At 45.3% G+C, this 22452-nt stretch overlaps 1 protein-coding gene across 1 annotated transcript in view; it reads right to left on the bottom strand.

Annotated features, from left to right (window-relative positions):
- Positions 1 to 22452, bottom strand: part of GTF2B (general transcription factor IIB) — a 180183-nt gene that overhangs the window by 65540 nt on the left and 92191 nt on the right. Inside the window, exon 3 of the mRNA XM_069232309.1 lies at positions 12337 to 12470. Within this exon, the coding sequence (XP_069088410.1) occupies positions 12337 to 12470 (134 nt within the window). The remainder of the gene's footprint in view (positions 1 to 12336; positions 12471 to 22452) is intronic.

The raw sequence follows: 22452 nt of genomic DNA on the forward strand, positions 1-22452 counted from the left end.
ACCTGAAGGAACCGAACTCCAGTGCAGGAGCGACCCCCAGGTGACCCTCTACGTAGCCCAAGTGGTGGCTACCCAGAGGAGCCCCCCCTGTGCCTGCCTGCATCCCCCTGGTGACCTACAAAACCCCACTGGTCTGCCCCCCGAGGACGCGGGTACTTACCTGCTGGCAGACTGAAACCGGGGCACCCCTGTTTTCAATTGAAGCCTATGTGTTTTGGGCACTTGTTTGACCTCTGCACCTGACCGGCCCTAAGCTGCTGGTGTGGTAAATTTGGGGTTGCCTTGAACCCCCAACGGTGGGCTACCTTGGATCCAACTTTGAACCCTGTAAGTGTTTTACTTACCTGTGAACTTAACCTCTACTTACCTCCCCCATGAACTGTTGTTTTTTGTACTGTGTCCACTTTTAAAATAGCTTAATGCCATTTCTGCCAAAACTGTACATGCTATTGTGATTATTCAAAGTTCCTAATGTACCTAAGTGAAATACCTTTCATTTAAAGTATTACTTGTAAATCTTGGACCTGTGGTTCTTAAAATAAACTAAGAAATGAAAATGTCACTTACCCAGTGTACATCTGTTCGTGGCATCAGTCGCTGGAGATTCACATGTTCTGCATAGCTCGCCATCTGGTGTTGGGTCGGAGTGTTACAAGTTGTTTTTCTTCGAAGAAGTCTTTCGAGTCACGGGACCGAGTGACTCCTCCTTCTGTCTCCATTGCGCATGGGCGTCGACTCCATCTTCGATTGTTTTCCCCGCAGAGGGTGAGGTAGGAGTTGTATTGTAGTAATAGTGCCCATGCAATGGAGTGACTAAGTATGTACCTATTTAAGGCTAAAATAATATATATACAAATATACAAAGTTGAAGCTAACTTCCTAATTGCTACAGGCTCCCGGGGAGGTGGGTGGGCACATGTGAATCTCCAGCGACTGATGCCACGAACAGATGTACACTGGGTAAGTGACATTTTCAGTTCGATGGCATCTGTCGCTGTAGATACACATGTTCTGCATAGACTAGTAAGGAGTTATCTCCCCACAAGCGGTGGTTCAGCCTGTAGGAATGGAAGTGGTTTGAAATAACGTCCTTAACACGGCTTGACCTACTGTGGCTTGCTGTGCGGATAGCACGTCTACACAGTAGTGCTTGGTGAACGTGTGTGGCGTAGACCATGTGGCTGCTCTACATATTTCTTGCATTGGGATGTTTCCTAGAAAGGCCATGGTAGCACCTTTTTTTCTGGTTGAGTGTGCCCTTGGTGTAATGGGCAGTTGTCGTTTTGCTTTAAGGTAGCAGATTTGGATGCATTTAACTATCCATCTGGCTATACCTTGTTTTGATATTGGGTTTCCTGCATGAGGTTTTTGGAATGCAATAAATAGTTGTTTAGTCTTTCTGATGTTTTTCGTTCTGTCAATGTAGTACATTAATGCCCTTTTGACATCTAATGTATGTAGTGCCCTCTCAGCTACGGAATCTGGCTGTGGCAAGAACACTGGTAGTTCCACTGTTTGATTTAGGTGGAACAGTGAAATAACCTTTGGTAAAAATTTAGGATTAGTCCTTAGGACGACTTTATTTTTGTGTAGTTGTATAAAGGGTTCTTGTATTGTAAACGCCTGAATTTCGCTTACTCTTCTTAGAGATGTAATGGCGATGAGAAATGCAACCTTCCAGGTGAGGAACTGTATTTCGCAAGAATGCATGGGTTCAAAAGGTGGACCCATGAGTCTTGTTAAGACAACATTTAAGTTCCATGAAGGAACAGGTGGTGTTCTTGGTGGTATAATTCTTTTAAGCCCTTCCATGAATGCTTTAATGACTGGTATCCTATATAGGGAAGTTGAATAGGTAGTCTGCAGGTATGCAGATATTGGCGCAAGGTGTATTTTAATGGAAGAGAAGGCTAGACTAGATTTCTGTAAGTGCAGCAAGTAACCCACTACATCCTTTGGAGTTGCGTGTATAGGTAGGATCTGATTATGATGGCAGTAACAGACAAACTTCTTCCATTTACTTGCATAGCAGTGCCTAGTGGACGGCCTTTTGGCTTGCTTTATGACTTACATACATTCTTGGGTAAGTTGTAAGTGTCCGAATTCTAGGATATCAGGAGCCAGATTGCTAGATTCAGCGATGCTGGGTCTGGATGTCTGATCTGTCGGTTGTGTTGTGTTAACAGATCCGGCCTGTTGGGCAATTTGATGTGGGGTACTACTGATAGGTCTAGCAGTGTTGTGTACCAGGGTTGCCTTGCCCAAGTTGGTGCTATTAAAATGAGTTTGAGTTTGTTTTGACTCAATTTGTTTACCAGATAAGGAAGGAGAGGGAGAGGAGGAAAAGCGTAGGCAAATATCCCTGACCAGTTCATCCATAGGGCATTGCCTTGGGACTGCCTGTGTGGGTATCTGGATGCGAAGGTTTGGCATTTTGCGTTCTCTCTTGTTGCAAACAAGTCTATTTGAGGTGTTCCCCAGAGTCTGAAGTAAGTGTTTAGAACTTGGGGGTGAATTTCCCATTCGTGGATTTGTTGGTGATCTCGAGAGAGATTGTCTGCAAGTTGATTCTGGATCCCTGGAATAAACTGCGCTATTAGGCGAATGTGGTTGTGAATTGCCCATCGCCATATTTTCTGTGCTAGAAGACTCAACTGCGTTGAGTGTGTCCCCCCCTGTTTGTTTAGATAATACATAGTGGTCATGTTGTCTGTTTTGACAAGAATGTATTTGTGAGTTATAATTGGTTGGAAAGCCCGCAATGCGTGAAAAACCGCTAGCATTTCTAGGTGATTTATATGCAGTTTTGTTTGATGTACGTTCCATTGTCCTTGTATGCTGTGTTGATCGAGGTGTGCTCACCACCCTGTCATGGAAGCATCTGTTATTACGTATTGTGGCACTGGGTCTTGGAATGGCCGCCCTTTGTTTAAATTTATACTGTTCCACCATAGAAGCAAGAGGTAAGTTTGGCGGTCTATCAACACCAGATCTAGAAGGTGACCCTGTGCTTGTGACCATTGTGATGCTAGGCACTGTTGTAAGGGCCTCATGTGTAGTCTTGCGTTCGGGACAATGGCTATGCATGAAGACATCATGCCTAGGAGTTGTAATATCATCTTTGCTTGTATTGTTTGTGTTGGATACATGCGTTGTATGATTTTGTTGAAATTTTGAATTCTTTGTGGACTTGGAGTGGCTACTCCTCTTGTTGTGTCTATTATGGCTCCCAGGTATTGTTGTACTTTGCACGGCAAAATGTTGGATTTTGCAAAGTTGACGGTGAAACCTAGTTTGTAGAGGGTTTGTATGATTTGATTTGTGTGTTGTAAGCACTTTGTTAGTGAATTGGTTTTGATTAGCCAATCGTCTAGATACGGGAATACATGTATTTGCTGCCTTCTGATGTGTGCAGCCACTACTGCTAGACATTTTGTAAAGACTCTTGGTGCGGTTGTTAAACCAAAAGGCAATACTTTGAATTGGTAATGTATTCCTTTGAATACGAACCGTAGGTATTTTCTGTGAGATGGATGTATTGGTATATGGAAATACGCGTCCTTGAGGTCTAAGGTTGTCATGTAGTCCTGTAGTTTTAGCAATGGTAACACCTCCTGTAGCGTGACCATGTGAAAGTGGTCTGATTTGATGTAGGTGTTTAGTATTCTGAGGTCTAGGATTGGTCTCAGTGTTTTGTCCTTTTTTGGTATTAAGAAGTACAGTAAATAGACTCCTGTGTTTGTTTGTGTGATTGGTACTAATTCGATTGCATTCTTTTGCAATAGTGCTTGAACTTCTATTTCCAGAAGGTCGGAATGTTGTTTTGACAATTTCTGTGCTTTTGGTGGTATGTTTGGAGGGAATTGTAGGAATTCTATGCAATAACCATGATGGATAATTGCTAAGACCCAAGTGTCTGTAGTTATTTCCTCCCATGCCTTGTAATAATGACCTATTCTTCCCCCCACTGGTGTTGTGTGGAGGGGGTGAGTGACATCTGAGTCACTGCTTGGTTGTAGGGGTTTTGGGGCTTTGAAATTTTCCTCTATTCCTAGGGAATTGCCCTCCTCTGTATTGGCCCCGAAAGCCTCCCCTGTACTGTCCCTGGTAGCTGGACGGTGTTGCCTGCGAGGTGCTGGCTTGTGTGGCCTGACCCCGAAACCCCCCTCGAAAGGGTGTCTTGCGGAAGGTGCTGTAGGTTCCTCTGCTCTGCGGGGAGTAGAGTGCGCCCATGGCTTTAGCAGTGTCAGTGTCTTTTTTAAGTTTTTCGATTGCCGTGTCCACTTCTGGTCCGAACTGTTGTTTTTCGTTGAATGGCATATTGAGCACTGCCTGCTGTATCTCTGGTTTGAACCCAGACGTTCTTAGCCATGCGTGCCTTCTAATGGTCATAGATGTATTAATTGTTCTTGCAGCCGTGTCTGCTGCGTCCATAGAAGATCGTATCTGGTTATTTGATATGTTCTGTCCTTCCTCAACCACCTGCTTTGCCCTTTTTTGAAGTTCCTTGGGTAGATGCTCGATGAGGTGTTGCATCTCAACCCAATGGGCTCTGTCATAGCGAGCAAGTAGTGCTTGAGAGTTAGCGATGCGCCACTGGTTTGCAGCTTGTACTGCGACTCTTTTCCCAGCTGCATCGAACTTGCGGCTCTCTTTATCTGGGGGTGGTGCGTCCCCAGATGTGTGGGAGTTGTCTCTCTTCCGAGCTGCTCCCACTACGGCGGAATCTGGTGGCAGCTGTGTGGTGATGAAAACAGGGTCTGTAGGAGGTGCTTTATATTTCTTGTCCACCCTTGGCGTTATTGCCCTACTTTTGACCGGCTCCTTGAAGATTTCCTTTGCGTGCCGAAGCATACCTGGCAGCATAGGCAGGCTTTGGTAGGAGCTGTGGGTGGAGGAGAGGGTGTTGAATAAAAAGTCATCCTCGACTTGTTCTGAGTGGAGGTTTACGTTGTGGAATTGTGCTGCTCTAGCCACCACTTGAGAATATGCTGTGCTGTCTTCAGGTGGTGAGGGCTTTGTTGGATATGCCTCCGGACTGTTGTCCGACACTGGGGCGTCATACAAGTCCCAAGCGTCTTGATCTTGGTCACCTTGGCTCATGGTGGTGTGAGCCGGAGAATGTGACGGAGTTTGCGCTGGTGAGACGTTAAGTACAGGTGGAGGAGAGGGTGGCGGAGTCACCTTTTTCACCATTTTTGTTTGTGGTACCTGGTCTGTTTGAAACTCCAGTCTCCTTTTTCTCCTAATAGGGGGAAGGGTGCTTATTCTTCCTGTTCCCTGCTGTATGAAAATACGTTTTTGCATATGTTCCACTTCGGTGGATTGCAGCTCTTCCTCAAACCTATGCTTTCGCATCTGAGAGGACAGTGATTGCTCCTCTGTATAAGAGCCTGGACCTGGGTCGGTTACGGGTTGTTTCGGCACCGAAACCCTGCCTGTATCTCTTTTCGGCTCCGAGGTGGCTTTTTTCTTTTTTGGAGTCGAGACCTCTCGGCGTCGATCTTCGTCGGTGCCGCTGTCTCGGCGTCGAGCCGTCTCTACACCGCTATCTCGGTGTCGTTGCTTCTCTCCAGCACCTTCTCGGTCCCGAGAAGGCTGCGTGCCGGTGTCTCGACCGGAGTCGGACGATCTCGGCACTGTTTTGGCCTTTTTCGGTGCCGATGGTCGGTCACCGAACTTATGGGTGGAGCCATGGCCTGGTGGCAGTGGCGTCCCCTGGGCCTTTTCACTTTTTTTGTGTTGTTTTCGACGTCTTACTCACGGTTCTTTGATCGTCGAATTCCTCGGAGTCCGATTCGTGGATCGAAAAGGTTTCTTCTTCCTCTTGTTCCTCGAACTCTCGGTGCGCTGTCGGCGTGGACGCCATCTGAAGTCTCCTGGCTCGACGGTCACGGAGTGTCTTTCGGGACCGGAACGTGCGACAGGCTTCGCAAGTCTCTTCACTGTGCTCAGGTGACAGGCACAGGTTACAGACCAAATGTTGGTCTGTATACGGGTATTTGTTGTGGCATTTGGGACAAAAACGGAACGGGGTCCGTTCCATCGGCGGTGTTGGACACGCGGTCGGGCCGACCAGGCCCGACGGGGGCTCGAGAACTACCCCGAAGGGCACCGGAGCGCGTCGATCTTCGATTCGGTGTTGAATCTAACTACGCCGATCCCGAACGCAACAATACCGACGAAAATCTTCCGAAATCTACTAACTTTCCGTTCCGAAACTCAGAGCGACAGGAACACGTCCGAACCCGATGGCGGAAAGAAAACAATCGAAGATGGAGTCGACGCCCATGCGCAATGGAGACAGAAGGAGGAGTCACTCGGTCCCGTGACTCGAAAGACTTCTTCGAAGAAAAACAACTTGTAACACTCCGACCCAACACCAGATGGCGAGCTAAGCAGAACATGTGTATCTACAGCGACAGATGCCATCGAACATATATTTTTCTATATAAAAACCTATTGGCCTGGAGTAAGTCTTTGAGTCTGTGTTCCTCATTTATTGCCTGTGTGTGGACAACAAATGCTTAACACGACCCTATGATAAGCCTACTGCTCGACCACACTACCACAAAATAGAGCATTAGAATGATCTCTTTTTGCCACTATCTTACCTCGAAGGGGAACCCTTGGACTCTGTGCACAATATTTCTTACCTTACTTTGAAATAATATATACAGAGCCAACTTCCTACAATGTTTCATTAAACAAGCCCAAGCAGAAGGGTGCTGTTATAGCTTGGTTTCTCTCTGAACAGTGCACAGTGGGATAGTTTGTCGTAAAACAAACGGGATGAACTACAAATATGTTAAGTGTTGCCTCTGGGAACATTTCAGTTAGGTAGCATCCAGGAGCCCCCCCCCATTCACTGGCTAGTGAATTCTACAAATATGGTACCTCACCTACAGCTCATCAAAACACTTTCTGTACCTGTGGCCGAACAGATGAGGCTTGAACCTGCTGCCTATGATCTGTGTGGAAACCTTACGAGAAAGTGGTGTTTTTCCTGGCATGCCTACCTAGCCAGTAGCAACTGGATGAGGACTGCACTGCTGGAGTTCAGATTCCTAAGAGCTGTCCCTGCTGCCCTGGGAGCCTTAGAAGTAACCAAGGGGAACTACTAAAAAATGTCTGAAAAGTTGGGGCTTACAACTTTTTGGACTTCGAACTAACAGACTTTCAGCAGGATCTTGCGGCAAAGGTGTTCAATTTTGGGAGGAATTTGTCAGATACAGCTTTCAAGTTTGGCCCACAGAATAATTGTAAGCTCCAAAAAAAGAGACAAAGCCACAAGGTAGAAATCTTGCTCAGTCAAAGGAGTGAAAAGTACTTGGCTAACTAAAGGACTTTGGTGGTTGCAAAATTTAGGCCAAATCCAATGGCTTAAGAGAGAGCTTGTCCAAGGACTATTAGTCTAAGAGCACTTTGCGGATACAGCCTACAGGGCTGCCCAATTGGAGGATTTTGACTTCCATTTCAGAGACTAAGGGCATGATTTGGATCTCAGCGGAGGGGGTTACTCTGTTACAAATATGACGGATATCCTGTCCACCATATTACGATCTCTACAGAATATAATGGGATCATAATAAGGCGGATGGGATACCCGTCACGTTTGTGACGGAGTATTCCCCTCCGCCAAGATCTAAATCAGGCCCAAGTCAGAAGGTAAAAATCTATCACCCAAGGAACAACTCAGGATATCCAAAGCTCACACCATCGTAATAATGAGGTCCCTTTGCAAAACATAACTTTTGGTCTTGCCAGTGCAGACATATAGGTTTTGAGAATGACTTCTGCTGATGGTGTTCAGCATAAGCAGAAACAATGCAATGATCTATAATCAAGGATGCAACATCACATGCACATGTTTTGTTTTGCAGTTTTTGACACAAGGACTCATTTTTTCTTTAGGTGCGGGAAGATTAAGTGATTTCGTCAATCATCAAAATACAGCTTGGGCTAGGGTTAGTCGAGGTAAGTAAGGGAGCTTGGGAGGGGTGGGAAAGCAACTGAGAGTAGGTGGCTGTGTGAAGAAGCACTTGCATAAAAAGGAGATGACTGGGAGAACAAATGAGAGCATCTGGCTGTGTGAAGAGGCAAGCTGCGCACAAAAGAGACAAGAAATCCTAAGGAGAAGTGAGCCCCCTTTCTCACAGCAGACCCCAGAGTGTGGGCCGAATCACCGTCCAGGATGATGGAACACTGGCCAGTGCAGGAGACTCCTCGTCTGAGGGCATGGAATTATCCGTGGAGCACCCTGACAATACCTCAGAGGCAAAAGCCCCAGCTGGGGAGGGCCTCGTCCCCTGGAATGGACTGCTGGAGATTGATAATTTCTACCTCACTGCCCGGAGGTAGTACCTATAGATGGAGGTTGGGCATTACTCAAAACCCTTGGATTCGCGCCCAACACCCTCCCCCCCCTAATCACCTCCACACACACCCACAAACACAGGAGGTGGACCAGACTGGGAACCGTGGAGTGAGGAGATCACTGGGTTTGTCAGCCACTGCCTTCATCCAACTTTATTTTTCCCTGACTGACCTATTTTGGTGGGTCTGTTTACTTTCTGAGGTGGTGGGGGATGAAATCAATGCATTTCATTCCAATAGCTGGGCTGACGGTGTCACACGGGGCGGGCTATTGTTGGGGCAGGCTATGGCATCTGCCCTGTGTGTGGGGTTGATGGGTTTCAAGACCAGCCCTTGGGTCTCAAAAGTTATTATTGTTTAGGGGGTCATTCTTAGACTGGAAGCCTACTGAAACTGGGGTTGCTACATGCAAAGAGGACAGGAAGACAACTGTATTTGTTACAATTGACCGGAAGGCAGGACTGCCTTGGACTTTCACTGCTAAGTCCAGTACATTACTTACATGGAATGTCTGAGGCTCACGTAGCTGTCTTAAGCAGTATAGAGTACACTCTTATCTGATCCGTTTCAAGGTCCAGACAGTGTTCCTTCAAGAGACTCATTTCCTCAAGGTGTGGTCTCCAAACTGGGGAAACACTGGAGAGGTTACATGTATGTAGCTACCTATTCTATTTATGGTAGAGGAGTTGTGATGCGGATTGCTGTAGAAACTTTTCTTGGAGCAGACAGTCATTGGGGACCCAATGGGTAAATATGTGACCATGACTGGGCTCCTTGATGGGACAGAGACTTGTCTCGTCAATAAGTATGCACCAAATGTTGATGACCGACAGTTCTTTTCTGACATGAGGGTTCTTATACCATCTAACATTGACATGAAAGCTCATCTGGGCTGGGGACTTTAATTGTATGCTGAACTGGCAGAAGGACAAAGAACCCCTGAGGCAGAGTGCTAGGTCCAATATGGAGGAGGCTCACTGTGGTGTCTTAGAGGACCTTAAACTTTTCCAAATACGACAAAATCATCACCCGGGGGATAGAACCTTTACCTTCTATTTCCCATTCCACAAGACACATAGCAAGTTGAATCTGGTGCTTGGGCACACTGATTATGTTGACATCTATAAACACACTGCATTTCTTGATAGGCATCTATCTGACCACTCCCAGCTTCTGATGTTAACTCTGGAGCGCACAGGCCCCAAATACCTCTATGGAGACTACAAGCTGAGACACTCACTGATGCGACATTATTCATGCATATCTAAATCTACACAGAGACTTTCTTCAGGAATAACCAGGCTCTGCAAGTTGCAGGGCCCTAGAGTGGGAGGCACACAAAATCACCTTGCAGGGGGAATGTTTGGCACTTATCTATGGGGGCGAGAAAGCACAGAGGCAGAACTGCCTGACCTGAGGGCGAGCTGAGCACTCGGCAACCCTGCGATCTCCAGGATTTGGCAGTGGTGAGGAGGCAGCTACGGGAAAACATGGGCACTGCTAGAGAAGAACACAAGCACACAATATCAGCGATGCCCATTTCGTAAAGGCAAAAAATCAGGAAAACAGCTGGCATGGTTGTTAAAACAGGACAGATCTCACATACATATAATGAGGCTCCGGGATGTTGGAAGACCTGACATTATTGATAGGGAAAAGTTAAATTAAGCTGATCTGACTATTCGAAATGGGGGTGTGCCCAGGATGGAGCCGCTGCACAGGACGAGCTGAACCATTATCTCTTCAAGAGCAGTGACAGCTCATAAGACAGCCACCGACAGCTGGAAGATTTCAAGACTTACCGCTGACCAGCCCACAGCAAATGCTGGGAGCAGATGGGATCCCACCGGAGCAGTACCAGCATTGCCTGTCTACGTGCTGCAGAGGCTCCTGGAAGATTTTCTGTAAGCGAAAGAAAAGAGGATCTTGTGCCCATCATTAAGAGAGGTGGTGATGGTCTTTATCACCAAGGAAGGATGTGATCCAATGGACTTGTTTAGCCAATAGCCAGGTGGCTTGTGTGTGATGTGCCACCCCTTGGCAGACTTCTTACATATGACGTGGATCAGCTTCCTAATGTCTTTTGGAGCAACTAGCTGGAGCAGTATCAGCGTTGCCTATCTCTGTGCTGCAGAGGGTCCTGGAAGATTTTCTGTAGGTGAAAATAAAGGGGGGATCTTACTCCCATCATTAAGAGAGGTGGTGATCGTCTTTATCTCCAAGGAGGGACCGGATCCAATGGACCTATCTAGCCCAAAAGCCAGGTGGCTTGTGCACAATGCGCTACCCCCTTGGCAGACTTCTTACATATGATGTGGATCTGCTCCCTACTGTTTTTTGGAGTGGCGCGCTGCAGCAGCTGCATCACATCACTGGTTGGGAGCTCAATAGTTCTAACAAGGCCTGCCTTCTTAGGGTGCTGGCATGTCACAGAAGCTCCTAAATCCAAGCTAGAATGATAACACCAGGTCTGGAGTTGGCGTAAAAGAGCATTGTGATTCTTTTGGGAGTCAGCAAAGGCCCCGCAAATGCAGCAGTGGGTATCAGATCTTTTAGCATGGGCTTTTGCTGATAAGCAGCATATAAGACGTACCTGGTGGGATGAGGAGGTGATGGGACGCCTTGCACCATGCATGGCAGGATTGTTTAAAGGTCTGCTGTTCCCCTGATGGGAAGTCATGGCATCTCGCGAGAGGGTGAGTAGGTTCAGAGCCAGAAGGAGTTTACGATACAGGTTTTGAGTCAAACCATAGCTCACAAGTGAAGTCTGTATTCCCGAGTAATTGCTTGTGGCAGGGCTAGATAGGGGCTGGACAGGAGGGTTCTAGGGTTTGTATCACGTTTTAATGTTTGAAAAAGTCAATGAACAGATTATTAAAAGAAATATAAAGCTACAGATGATTGTTGTGAGGATGTTGGTCAGCTGTGATGCCAAAACGTTCAGTCATGGTTCTATGGAAAATAGCATGGCAGAGAGGATAGATCTCCCAGAACCGTGTAAGACATCTTGAAGGATATGGACTTAGAGTCTTCAGTTGCAGAAATTAATGTGTTCTGGGAAAGAGGAGAGCCAATTAATAACTCTACCACTCAGTCTATAGAGATCGTTGAGAAGGATTCCAAGAGGCTTCTGAGTGGCCATGTATAATTAGGACAAAGGTGTTTTCACTATCTATGATCCAAAATGAACTCAGGAGGTGCAGGAAACCTTGATGCGCTGGTTTGAGCTTCAACACTGTCGATAACAATTTAGTAAACTAAAAGTGACCTGAGCTGCAGTAAGAGCTGATTACTTAAGAAGAAAGGAGGAGTGGATGTTCCAGTCATCAAGAAAGAAGACAGTGTTGTCCCAAAGGAAGAACAAAGTGGGCCAGACGCGGATTATGCCCTATCACAGTATAAGTTTAGAGTTTTTTTTATAGGTGGCATTGGAGCTGCCTTTTTCTTCTCTTGACTTCATGAGCTGAATTATGAATTGTTTTCTATTCAAATTGTAATTAGTTTATAACCTTTCAGAAGAATAAGTGTGAGGTTTTCCCAATGTAAACAAGTGCTATCACGATTTGTCACAACATAAATGATCTTCTGAATGAAAATAGTCTTTGAGGTAGAATTATAACAAACTAGTATCAATACTAGCTGCAGGTTCATTATTATGGGTACCCAAGAAAAAACAATATTGAGTTTCAACAATTAAAAATGTTGCTGCTGGTATTCTTATTACTTTGGGGAAAAATGAACCAATGTTTGACAGTCCCATCAGTACTTTTGAAATACAACTGTTTGCGATTAGATACACTAAAACCTCAGCTCATTACTTTTTGATTTGATGTAAATACTTTGGTTCTGAATTTTCATAAGATAAGGTTACACAAGGAGACAGTGAAGAACTAAGAAAATAAGGATTTTAGTAACATCAAGTGACAAAATCATCTTAGAAATTAAATGGTATCAGCTTACCTTGCCAATCATTGTTGTCAAATCACCACCACTCAAAAGAGGATTCTGGGTGTCTCCCACTCGAGAAGGGTCTTTGGCAGCTTTGTCGTTGCTGAAAGTTCTCCATTCTGAACCCACATCAATAACCCGGTCACCTAAAAGTAGAAAGAAAAAAAAAACAGTTTACTACTTGGGCTACAATACTTTTTTTTTTATCTCCTCTTCAGTTAATAGTATGCTGAACTTAGACTAAATCTAGTCTTCATTCAAAAGGTTATAATCAGTATTATAGTAAGAGTCTACAGAAGCATCCAGTAATACAACCGCCAAATTTGGTGTGGTCATTATGTGCTTTTGCGTTCCTGTTAGGATCAGTTCTATATGATCGTTATATGAAAGCAACCGTGGGCTACTAAATACAGTAACACTCGCTCAAGGTATCTGTCTCCCTAGAAAGATGATGCTACGCTACAAGATGTTAGTTTGTAATCAAAATGGTTAATATATGAAGGAAAAAACCCTGTGGAATTAAATAAAGAGTACTTCACACATGTTTTAATGATACTGAGGATTTTCTGATGCCGCTACTTGGAATGATATCTTGAGATGGAGACTTGGAAATAACTTCATATTAAATAAAGGGACAATCCTAAAACTAAGCGCAGCTCTTCTGGGCCTAGAAGTGATTAGCTCAAAGGACACTGAATCAGTCGCTTCTCTGCTCCCAGCAAGAGGAGAAACAAATGAACATTCAGAAATGAAAATGTCACTTACCCAGTGTACATCTGTTCGTGGCATTAGTCGCTGCAGATTCACATGTTTGGCACAGTCCGCTGCCTGGTGTTGGGCTCGGAGTATTACAAGTTGTTTTTCTTCGAAGAAGTCTTTTTGGTCACGGGACCGAAGGACTCCTCCCTCCTCGGCTCCATTGCGCATGGGCGTCGACTCCATCTTAGATTGTTTTCCCCGCAGAGGGTGAGGATGGAGTTGTTTGGTATAAATAGTGCCCATGCAATGGAGTGAATATGTATGTACGTTAAGAGTTTATAATAATTATTTACAAATGTTCAGATGTTTAAGATTTATGATCTACTTCTAAACGGCTACAGGCTTCCCGGGGAGGTGGGAGGGTACATGTGAATCTGCAGCGACTAATGCCACGAACAGATGTACACTGGGTAAGTGACATTTTCAGTTCGATGGCATATGTTGCTGCAGATACACATGTTTGGCATAGACTATAAAGCAGTTACCTCCCCTAAAAGCGGTGGTTTAGCCTGTAGGAGTTGAAGTAGTTTGGAATAATGTTCTTAGTACAGCTTGGCCCACTGTAGCTTGTTGTGCATTTAGTACGTCTACACAGTAGTGTTTAGTAAACGTATGAGGCGTAGACCAGGTTGCAGCCTTACATATTTCGCTCATAGGAATGTTTCCTAGAAAGGCCATTGTAGCACCTTTCTTTCTGGTTGAGTGTGCCTTTGGTGTAATAGGCAATTCTCTTTTGGCTTTAAGATAGCATGTTTGAATACATCTGACTATCCATCTAGCAATGCCTTGTTTAGAGATTGGATTTCCTATGTGTGGTTTTTGAAAAGCTATGAACAGTTGTTTTGTTTTCCTGATTAGCTTTGTTCTGTCAATGTAATACATTAGTGCTCTTTTGATGTCTAATGTATGTAGTGCCCTTTCAGCCACAGAATTTGGTTGTGGGAAGAACACTGGCAATTCTACTGTTTGATTTAAATGGAATGGTGAGATTACCTTTGGCAGAAATTTTGGATTTGTTCTTAGAACTATTTTATTGTTGTGTATTTGAATAAATGGTTCTTGTATGGTAAATGCCTGTATTTCACTTACTCTTCTGAGGGATGTGATTGCAATGAGAAATGCGACCTTCCAGGTTAGATATTGCATTTGACAGGAATGCATGGGTTCGAAAGGTGGACCCATGAGTCTTGTTAAGACGATGTTAAGATTCCATGAAGGAACTGGTGGTGTTCTTGGTGGTATAATTCTTTTTAGCCCTTCCATGAATGCTTTAATAACTGGTATTCTAAATAGAGACGATGAATGAGTAGTTTGTAGGTAAGCAGATATTGCTGCGAGGTGTATTTTTATAGATGAAAAAGCGAGATTTGCTTTTTGCAAATGTAGTAAGTATCCTACTATGTCTTTAGTAGAGGCATGTAATGGTTGTATTTGATTGGCATGGCAGTAGTAAACAAATCTTTTCCACTTAGATGCATAGCAGTGTCTAGTGGAAGGTTTTCTAGCTTGTTTTATGACCTCCATGCATTCTTGTGTGAGGTCTAAGTGTCCGAATTCTAGGATTTCAGGAGCCAAATTGCCAGATTCAATGATGCTGGGTTTGGATGCCTGATCTGTTGTTTGTGTTGTGTTAACAGATCTGGCCTGTTGGGTAGTTTGACATGCGGTACTAGTGAAAGGTCTAGTAGAGTTGTATACCAAGGTTGTCTTGCCCATGTGGGTGCTATCAGTATGAGTTTGAGTTGGTTTTGACTCAACTTGTTTACTAGATATGGAAGGAGAGGGAGAGGGGGAAAAGCGTACGCAAATATCCCTGACCAACTCATCCATAGAGCATTGCCTTGTGATTCGCGGTGTGGGTACCTGGATGCGAAGTTTTGGCATTTTGAGTTTTCTTTTGTTGCGAACAAATCTATCTGGGGTGTTCCCCAAATTTGAAAGTACTTGTTCAGAACTTGGGGGTGAATTTCCCATTCGTGGACTTGTTGGTGGTCTCGCGAAAGGTTGTCTGCTAGTTGGTTTTGTATTCCTGGAATAAATTGTGCTATTAGGCTAATGTTGTTGTGAATCGCCCACTGCCAAATTTTTTGTGTTAGGAGGCACAATTGTGTTGAGTGTGTTCCTCCTTGTTTGTTTAAATAATACATTGTTGTCATGTTGTCTGTTTTGACAAGAATGTATTTGTGTGTTATTATGGGTTGGAAGGCTTTTAACGCTAGAAATACTGCTAACAGTTCTAGGTAATTGATATGAAATTTTGTTTCGTGTATATCCCATTGTCCTTGAATGCTGTGGTGATTGAGGTGTGCTCCCCACCCTGTCATGGAAGCATCTGTTGTTATAACGTATTGAGGCACTGGGTCCTGAAATGTCCGCCCTTTGTTTAAATCTTTGCTGTTCCACCATAGAAGCGAGAGGTATGTTTGGCGGTCTACCAACACCAGATCTTGAAGTTGACCCTGTGCCTGTGACCATTGTGATGCTAGACACTGTTGTAAGGGTCGCATGTGTAGTCTTGCGTTTGGGACAATGGCTATGCATGATGACATCATGCCTAGAAGTTATAGCACAAATTTTGCTTGTATCTTTTGGTTTGGAAACATAGCACTTATTACCTTGTGGAATGCCTGCACTCTTTGTGGACTTGGAGTGGCAATTCCTTTTGATGTGTTGATGGTTGCTCCTAGATATTGTTGTGTTTGACACGGTTCTAGGTGTGATTTTGTATAGTTGATGGAAAACCCCAGTTTGTGAAGGGTTTGTATGACAAATGTGGTGTCGTTTGCGCATTTTTTTACTGTGTTGGTCTTGATTAGCCAATCGTCTAGGTAAGGGAACACATGTATCTGTTGTCCTCTGATGTTTGCTGCTACTACTGCTAGACATTTTGTGAACACTCTTGGTGCAGTTGTTATTCCGAATGGCAACACCTTGAATTGGTAATGTATTCCTTTGAATACGAACCGTAGGTACTTTCTGTGAGAAGGGTGTATTGGTATATGAAAGTACGCATCCTTTAGGTCTAATGTGGTCATGTAATCTTGCTGTTTGAGCAGTGGAATGATGTCTTGTAGTGTGACCATGTGAAAATGGTCCGATATGATGTAGGTATTTAGTGTCCTGAGATCTAATATTGGTCTTAATGTTTTGTCTTTTTTTGGAATTAGAAAGTACAGGGAGTAAACTCCTGTGTTTTTTTGTTGTACTGGTACTAACTCTATTGCATCCTTTTGCAGTAGTGCTTGAACTTCTAGTCCTAAAAGTTCTAAATGTTGTGGTGACATTTTGCGTGTTTTGGGGGGGATGTTTGGTGGGAAGTTGTGGAATTCTATGCAATAGCCATGTTGGATTATTGCTAATACCCAATTGTCTGTTGTAATCTGTTGCCAAGATTGGTAGAATTGGCTTAGTCTTCCCCCCACTGGTGTTGAGTGAAGGGGTTGCGTGACTTGAAAGTCACTGTTTAGGTGGAGGTGTTTTTGGAGTCTGGAATCTTCCCCTACTCCTTGGGAATTGACCTCCCCTATATCCCCTGAAACCTCCCCTTTGGAAGGAACCCTGATATGGTGTGGTTCTTGTTTGTTGGCTGGTGGTGTCTGTGGGTTGGCCACGAAACCCCCCTCTAAATGGAGTTTTTCTGAAAGAGCCTCTGCTCTGCGGGGAGTAGAGTGCGCCCATGGCCTTGGCCGTGTCTGTGTCCTTTTGAAGTTTTTCAATGGCTGTATCCACTTCAGGGCCAAAAAGTTGTTTTTCGTTGAAGGGCATATTAAGGACAGCCTGCTGGATTTCAGGTTTGAAGCCTGAAGTGCGGAGCCAAGCGTGTCTCCTTATGGTGACAGCAGTGTTGACTGTTCTCGCTGCAGTATCGGCTGCGTCCAGTGAAGAGCGGATTTGATTGTTTGAGATCGTTTGTCCCTCTTCAACTATTTGCTGCGCCCTTTTTTGGTATTCTTGGGGAAGATGGTCTACGAGAAGTTGCATCTCATCCCAGTGAGCGCGGTCATATCTGGCCAGCAGCGCTTGAGAATTTGCGATGCGCCACTGGTTGGCTGCCTGTGATGCTACTCTTTTCCCTGCCGCATCAAATTTTCTGCTTTCTTTGTCCGGAGGTGGGGCGTCACCAGATGTATGGGAATTTGCTCTTTTGCGAGCTGCCCCTACTACTACGGAGTCAGGTGGTAACTGCGAAGTAATAAACACTGGATCTGTGGGTGGTGGTTTGTATTTTTTATCCACCCTTGGGGTGATGGCTCTTGATTTTACGGGCTCTTAAAAAATTTGTTTTGCGTGCCGTAACATCCCCGGTAGCATTGGGAGACATTGATATTGGCTATGTGTAGCCGAGAGGGTGTTAAATAAAAAATCATCCTCTATAGGGTCTGAATGCAGTTGGACATTGTGGAATTCTGCAGCCCTAGCCACCAGTTGTGAGTATGAGGTACTGTCCTCTGGCGGTGACGGCTTTGTGGGGTATGAATCTGGATCATTGTCCGGCACTGGGGTGTCGTATAGGTCCCAAGCGTCTTGATCCTGATCATCTTGACTTATGGTAGTTTGCGCTGGTGAGTGCATTTGTGGCGGTGTTTGTGCCGGCGATGCCTGTTGTAGTGGAGAGGGCGGAGGCGTGACTTTTTTGACCACTTTGGCTTGTGGTTGTGCGTCATCCTTGAGGAGACTGATCCTTCTTTTCCTCATTATTGGGGGAAGGGTTGATATCTTCCCTGTGTCTTGCTGGATGTACAGTCTCTTTTGTGTGTAGTCTGATTCTACACTTTGGAGCTCTTGTCCAAATCTGTGCATCTGGCCACTTATTCCTTGTTCCTCTGAGTAGGATGAAGGTGTGGTATTTTTCGGCGCCGAGAGAGAATCTTTTTTCGGTTTCGGCACCGACAGAATTTTTGTTCCTTTCGGCATGGATTCTCGGTGCCGATGTTTTTCGGTGCCGGTATCTTGTCTTTGTCTCTCGGAGCCGCTTTCTCGGCTCCGAGGTTGCTCCATGGCGGTCCCTCGACCGGAGTCGGGTGTCTTCGCTATGGGCGTGCCCTTTTTCGGCGCCTTCGACGGGTCGCCTGTTTTATGGGTCGAGCCATGGCCTGTTGGCAGTGGCGTCCCCTGGGCTTTCGTTTTGTCGATGGTTTTACTTTTCGACGTCTTACTCACAGTTTGTTGCTGTTGTTCGACGTCGGAGTCTCCGGATTCTGATTCCGGAACCGAGAATGTTTCCTCTTCGTCGTCGAAACTTTGTTTTGTCGGCGTGGACGCCATTTGTAGACGCCTGGCTCTTCGGTCCCGGAGTGTTTTTCTGGACCGGAAGGCTCGACAGGCCTCACAGGTATCCTCCTTGTGCTCGGGGGACAAGCACAAGTTACAGACCAAGTGCTGATCTGTATAAGGATACTTACTGTGACATTTTGGGCAGAAACGGAACGGGGTCCGTTCCATCGGCTTCGATGTCGCACGCGGTCGGGCCGACCAGGCCCCGATGGGGGAATCGAAGCTACCCCAAAGTCTTCCGATGATCGGTGTCGATGTACCTAACTATCCCGATACCGAACGGAACAATACCAACGCTTTCTTCCGAGATTCTGACTAACTTTCCGAACCGAAACACGGAGCGAAAAGGAATACGTCCGAACCCGACAGCGGAAAAAAACAATCTAAGATGGAGTCGACGCCCATGCGCAATGGAGCCGAGGAGGGAGGAGTCCTTCGGTCCCGTGACCAAAAAGACTTCTTCGAAGAAAAACAACTTGTAATACTCCGAGCCCAACACCAGGCAGCGGACTGTGCCAAACATGTGTATCTGCAGCAACATATGCCATCGAACTTAGCTTTATCAACTACAACCCCATCAAGGTAATTGAGGAAAATAGAGCCTACCTAGATCCGTGGGGAATTAAAAAAATGAGAGCAGAACCAAAATACTGGGAAATATTTACTGGCAACCGCCCCTCAGTTTCAGCAAGTGCACTCGAAAGACAGCATGAGCCTGAGAAGGCAAATTAATTGGTGCAGATGGGAGCTAAATGTGCAGCTAAAACCCCCAAAGTGTCCTCTGGTGAACTGATAATCACTAGAAGCCGACATGGTAAATGGTGCACATGCAAAGCCCAGCATTTAAAACTCACTGACTGGACTTGCCTACCAGGAGCCTAAAGTGCCCAGTCCTGATGATCAGATTGGTAATCAACAGATGAAATTAGCAATTTGCTCATGGAACATAAGAGGGCTCACAGGCTCCTATAGCAATAAGCAACAGTATAATTAACATCAGCGGCATTGTAGCACTACAAGAAACATGCATTGGTCTTGGGCTCCGCTTAGTGGCCCGATTTCGTGGTCTTTGAATTGCCTGTGATGAGATCACATGCTGGAGGCCATGCATCAGGGGCATTTCAATGTATGTGAAAAAAATGATCGGACAGTGCCTCAAACACATGAAAGCAGATGATAGTTATGGTATATGTTTCTGTACTAAAAACTCAATACAAAACATATTGCAAAAAAAATGAACTGGCAGTAATAGCAGCAGTAATAGCAGCAATAATTGCCAAGGGGAAGGGAGACATCCTCACCATTAATGTAAATCAAGTTAATAAACACAGCAACAGCAAAACTAACCAACTTGTCTTAGGGAGCAACGATCTCCACCCTGCAAAAGACAGAAGATAAAAAACACTAGCCTCTCTCCTGCTCGTACTGCGAGCTCTGAGACAATTTCGTTTACTATGGGCGAGGTCAATGCTAATCTCATCAACATGGGGTAAGCAACAGGTGGCAGGTTCTTGGAAATTTAACATGGAATATTCTAGACCACCAAAAACAATTCCAAAGAGAAGACAAGCACGGCAAGGAACTTAGCACTGCTTTCAACAACTTAGGGCTTCAGTTCCTGAATTACATGTTCAAGACAGATTCACCTGCTACCTACAGGCACATATAAAGTAGGTTGGCTACGCTTGTCTACATATGGATATCAATATCCAATTTCCATCAAGTTAGCAACTTCAGAGTGCATTGCTCTTTGGCTAGCGATCATGCAATATTAATGTTCACAGTAACAGCTCAGGGAACCCGATGCCACAAAACAAGTCATATTGGCAAGCAAGAAGATCTGGAACCCTTTAGAAGGATAATATGGTCTGTAAGAGGCGGGCCTGTTTGTGCAGCACTTCTTAGAATAACTGTAAAGAAATAAAGCAGGCCACAGTAAGAATGTAGACCTACAGGAAGCCTTGGCCCATAACGTACCCTAAAGCACAGGAGGCTTGCAATAACCAAAACAATAACACAGGAATTTTGGGCCAGGAAAGGAACACGTTAGAGCAAATAGCCAGCCGAAAATCTGAACTGAACAAAGCACTACGAACTACATGATGAAATACGGCTGACAATGCATCTGTAAAAACAAGAGTCACTAGTTTAGGAACGGCCTACAGGAAAGGAATAGATGACAGTAAAAGGTGCCAACAGGTTGGTGCAAATCCACGAGATAAGCAAATTAAAGTACCAAAGGAAATTCTGGTTACGGACAAACTACCTGCTGGAAATCAAGGATCAGCAAGGCGCATCAAACATCTTCCCGGCGAACTGACAAACCCACTTCAAAAACTTTTATGTCGATCTGACATTCAGCAGCTAGACACCAGTACTCTCTACAGTGAAGGAATTGAAAGTATCCAGGTTACAAGTGGAAAAGGCAATCACCACAATGCATACCAATGGTGGTTCTGGACCGAGCTGTATCAACGCAGCAATATTTAGGTGGAACCCCAAAAAATGAACTGCAGGCAAGTCTCTAATCTTCTAGTCATATTAATCCTATATTTTTGGTGGCTTCATACCAGAGAGCTGGAGGGGCTCGCTTCTGGTACCAATCCACAAAAAAAATGGAAACCGGTCACAGTGGGAGGACTACAGGTTATCAGCCCTTATTTATAGAGGAGGGACATTTTACACTACCATTCTAAATACAGAACTCCAGAAATGGAGATCAGAAAAGAAGCTGATACCCCCAATCCAGACAGGTGTGCAAAAGGGATGCCATATAGAGGGCAATCTATTCTGTCTCATTCATTTCATTGCGAAAACAATGGTGTTGAAGACAAGTCCTTGTATTCAGGACTTACAGATTTCACAACAGCATCCAACAGTGTCTCTGGTGGAGAGCTCTGAGCTGTATCACATTAATGAGGCATCCCTCCCCCGCCACCATTAAAGGCAATCATCACACTGTATTCAGATACCTGGATAAAAATAAAAGTGAACGTCAAATGGGCACTATCTGAAAAATCACAATTAACAAGGACCTAAAACAAGGCTGCACACTCCCGCCCTTACTATTCAATTGTTACCTCACTGATCTCAAAGACCATCTCGAAGAAGAAAGGGCCTTATCACAAAAGATAGTGGGCCTAAGAATACAAATGCTGCAGTATGTTGATAAAACAGTGCTCCCTGACCAGATGCAGATAGGTCTCTAAAGACTTCTTAACTCCGTGGCTGAACAGTGCGAAGCAACTAACCTCCTGATTAACATCGAAATGACTAAAGTCATGACTACTAACTGCAAACTCACAAAATAGGGCAGCATTGTTCATGCAAGGGAGAAGAATCAAGGTAGTGGCCTCCTAAAAGTATTTGGCTGGATAGCAAGGGTTGCATGAGTGCTCTCATACAAGCCCAGTAGGCATCAGCAAACTCAATTATTTGGGCATTCAGCAAACTTTGAAGGTCAATAGTGAACCCTTACCTGCGACCAATGCAGGGCTTGGCCAAGCCGGCGACCAAAATGGCCAGACGGCTCTTAAGCTACCGAGGACTATGTCCAATCCTGCTACCCTGGGTGGCATCTAGTCCTGACATGTCTGCTGTTTCAACACCCTAGGTGTGTAGGACTGCTCTGCCAACTCCCCGATAGAGGCCTGGGCATGCCCCCAGCACTGTCATCTCATTGCTTGCTGCAGCCGTGGCCTCACGCATCCCCCTCAGACTCCCTGGAGACAGGGTGCACAGGCGAGCCTGAGGGTGGGGTTGCAGCATGCGCAGCTCAGGTCACGCGGCTTGCTCGCTCCGAAGAAAGAGTCTGTAGCCACTGCTACCTTGTGAGTCACCCCCCCACTTGATGTAGCACAGGGCTTACATACATGCTCTTCGATGGGGTGGCGTTTCTGAAGCGGACAGCTGCACCCGGCCTAAGGCTGGTTCCGCAAACCACATGGCAGCCTTTTCATCAGCGCTGGACACTTTTCAGCACATTAACTCCACCTGACACTTATACTCTCGAACCACTGTTGAGTGCTGAACAAAGTAGGACTCCGCTTAACCCTTGCCATTGCTGAAGTGTACTGATTTTATCTACTTGCGTCC

This window comes from Pleurodeles waltl, chromosome 4_2 (genome assembly GCF_031143425.1).
Source record: "Pleurodeles waltl isolate 20211129_DDA chromosome 4_2, aPleWal1.hap1.20221129, whole genome shotgun sequence".
Classification (NCBI taxonomy): domain Eukaryota; kingdom Metazoa; phylum Chordata; class Amphibia; order Caudata; family Salamandridae; genus Pleurodeles; species Pleurodeles waltl.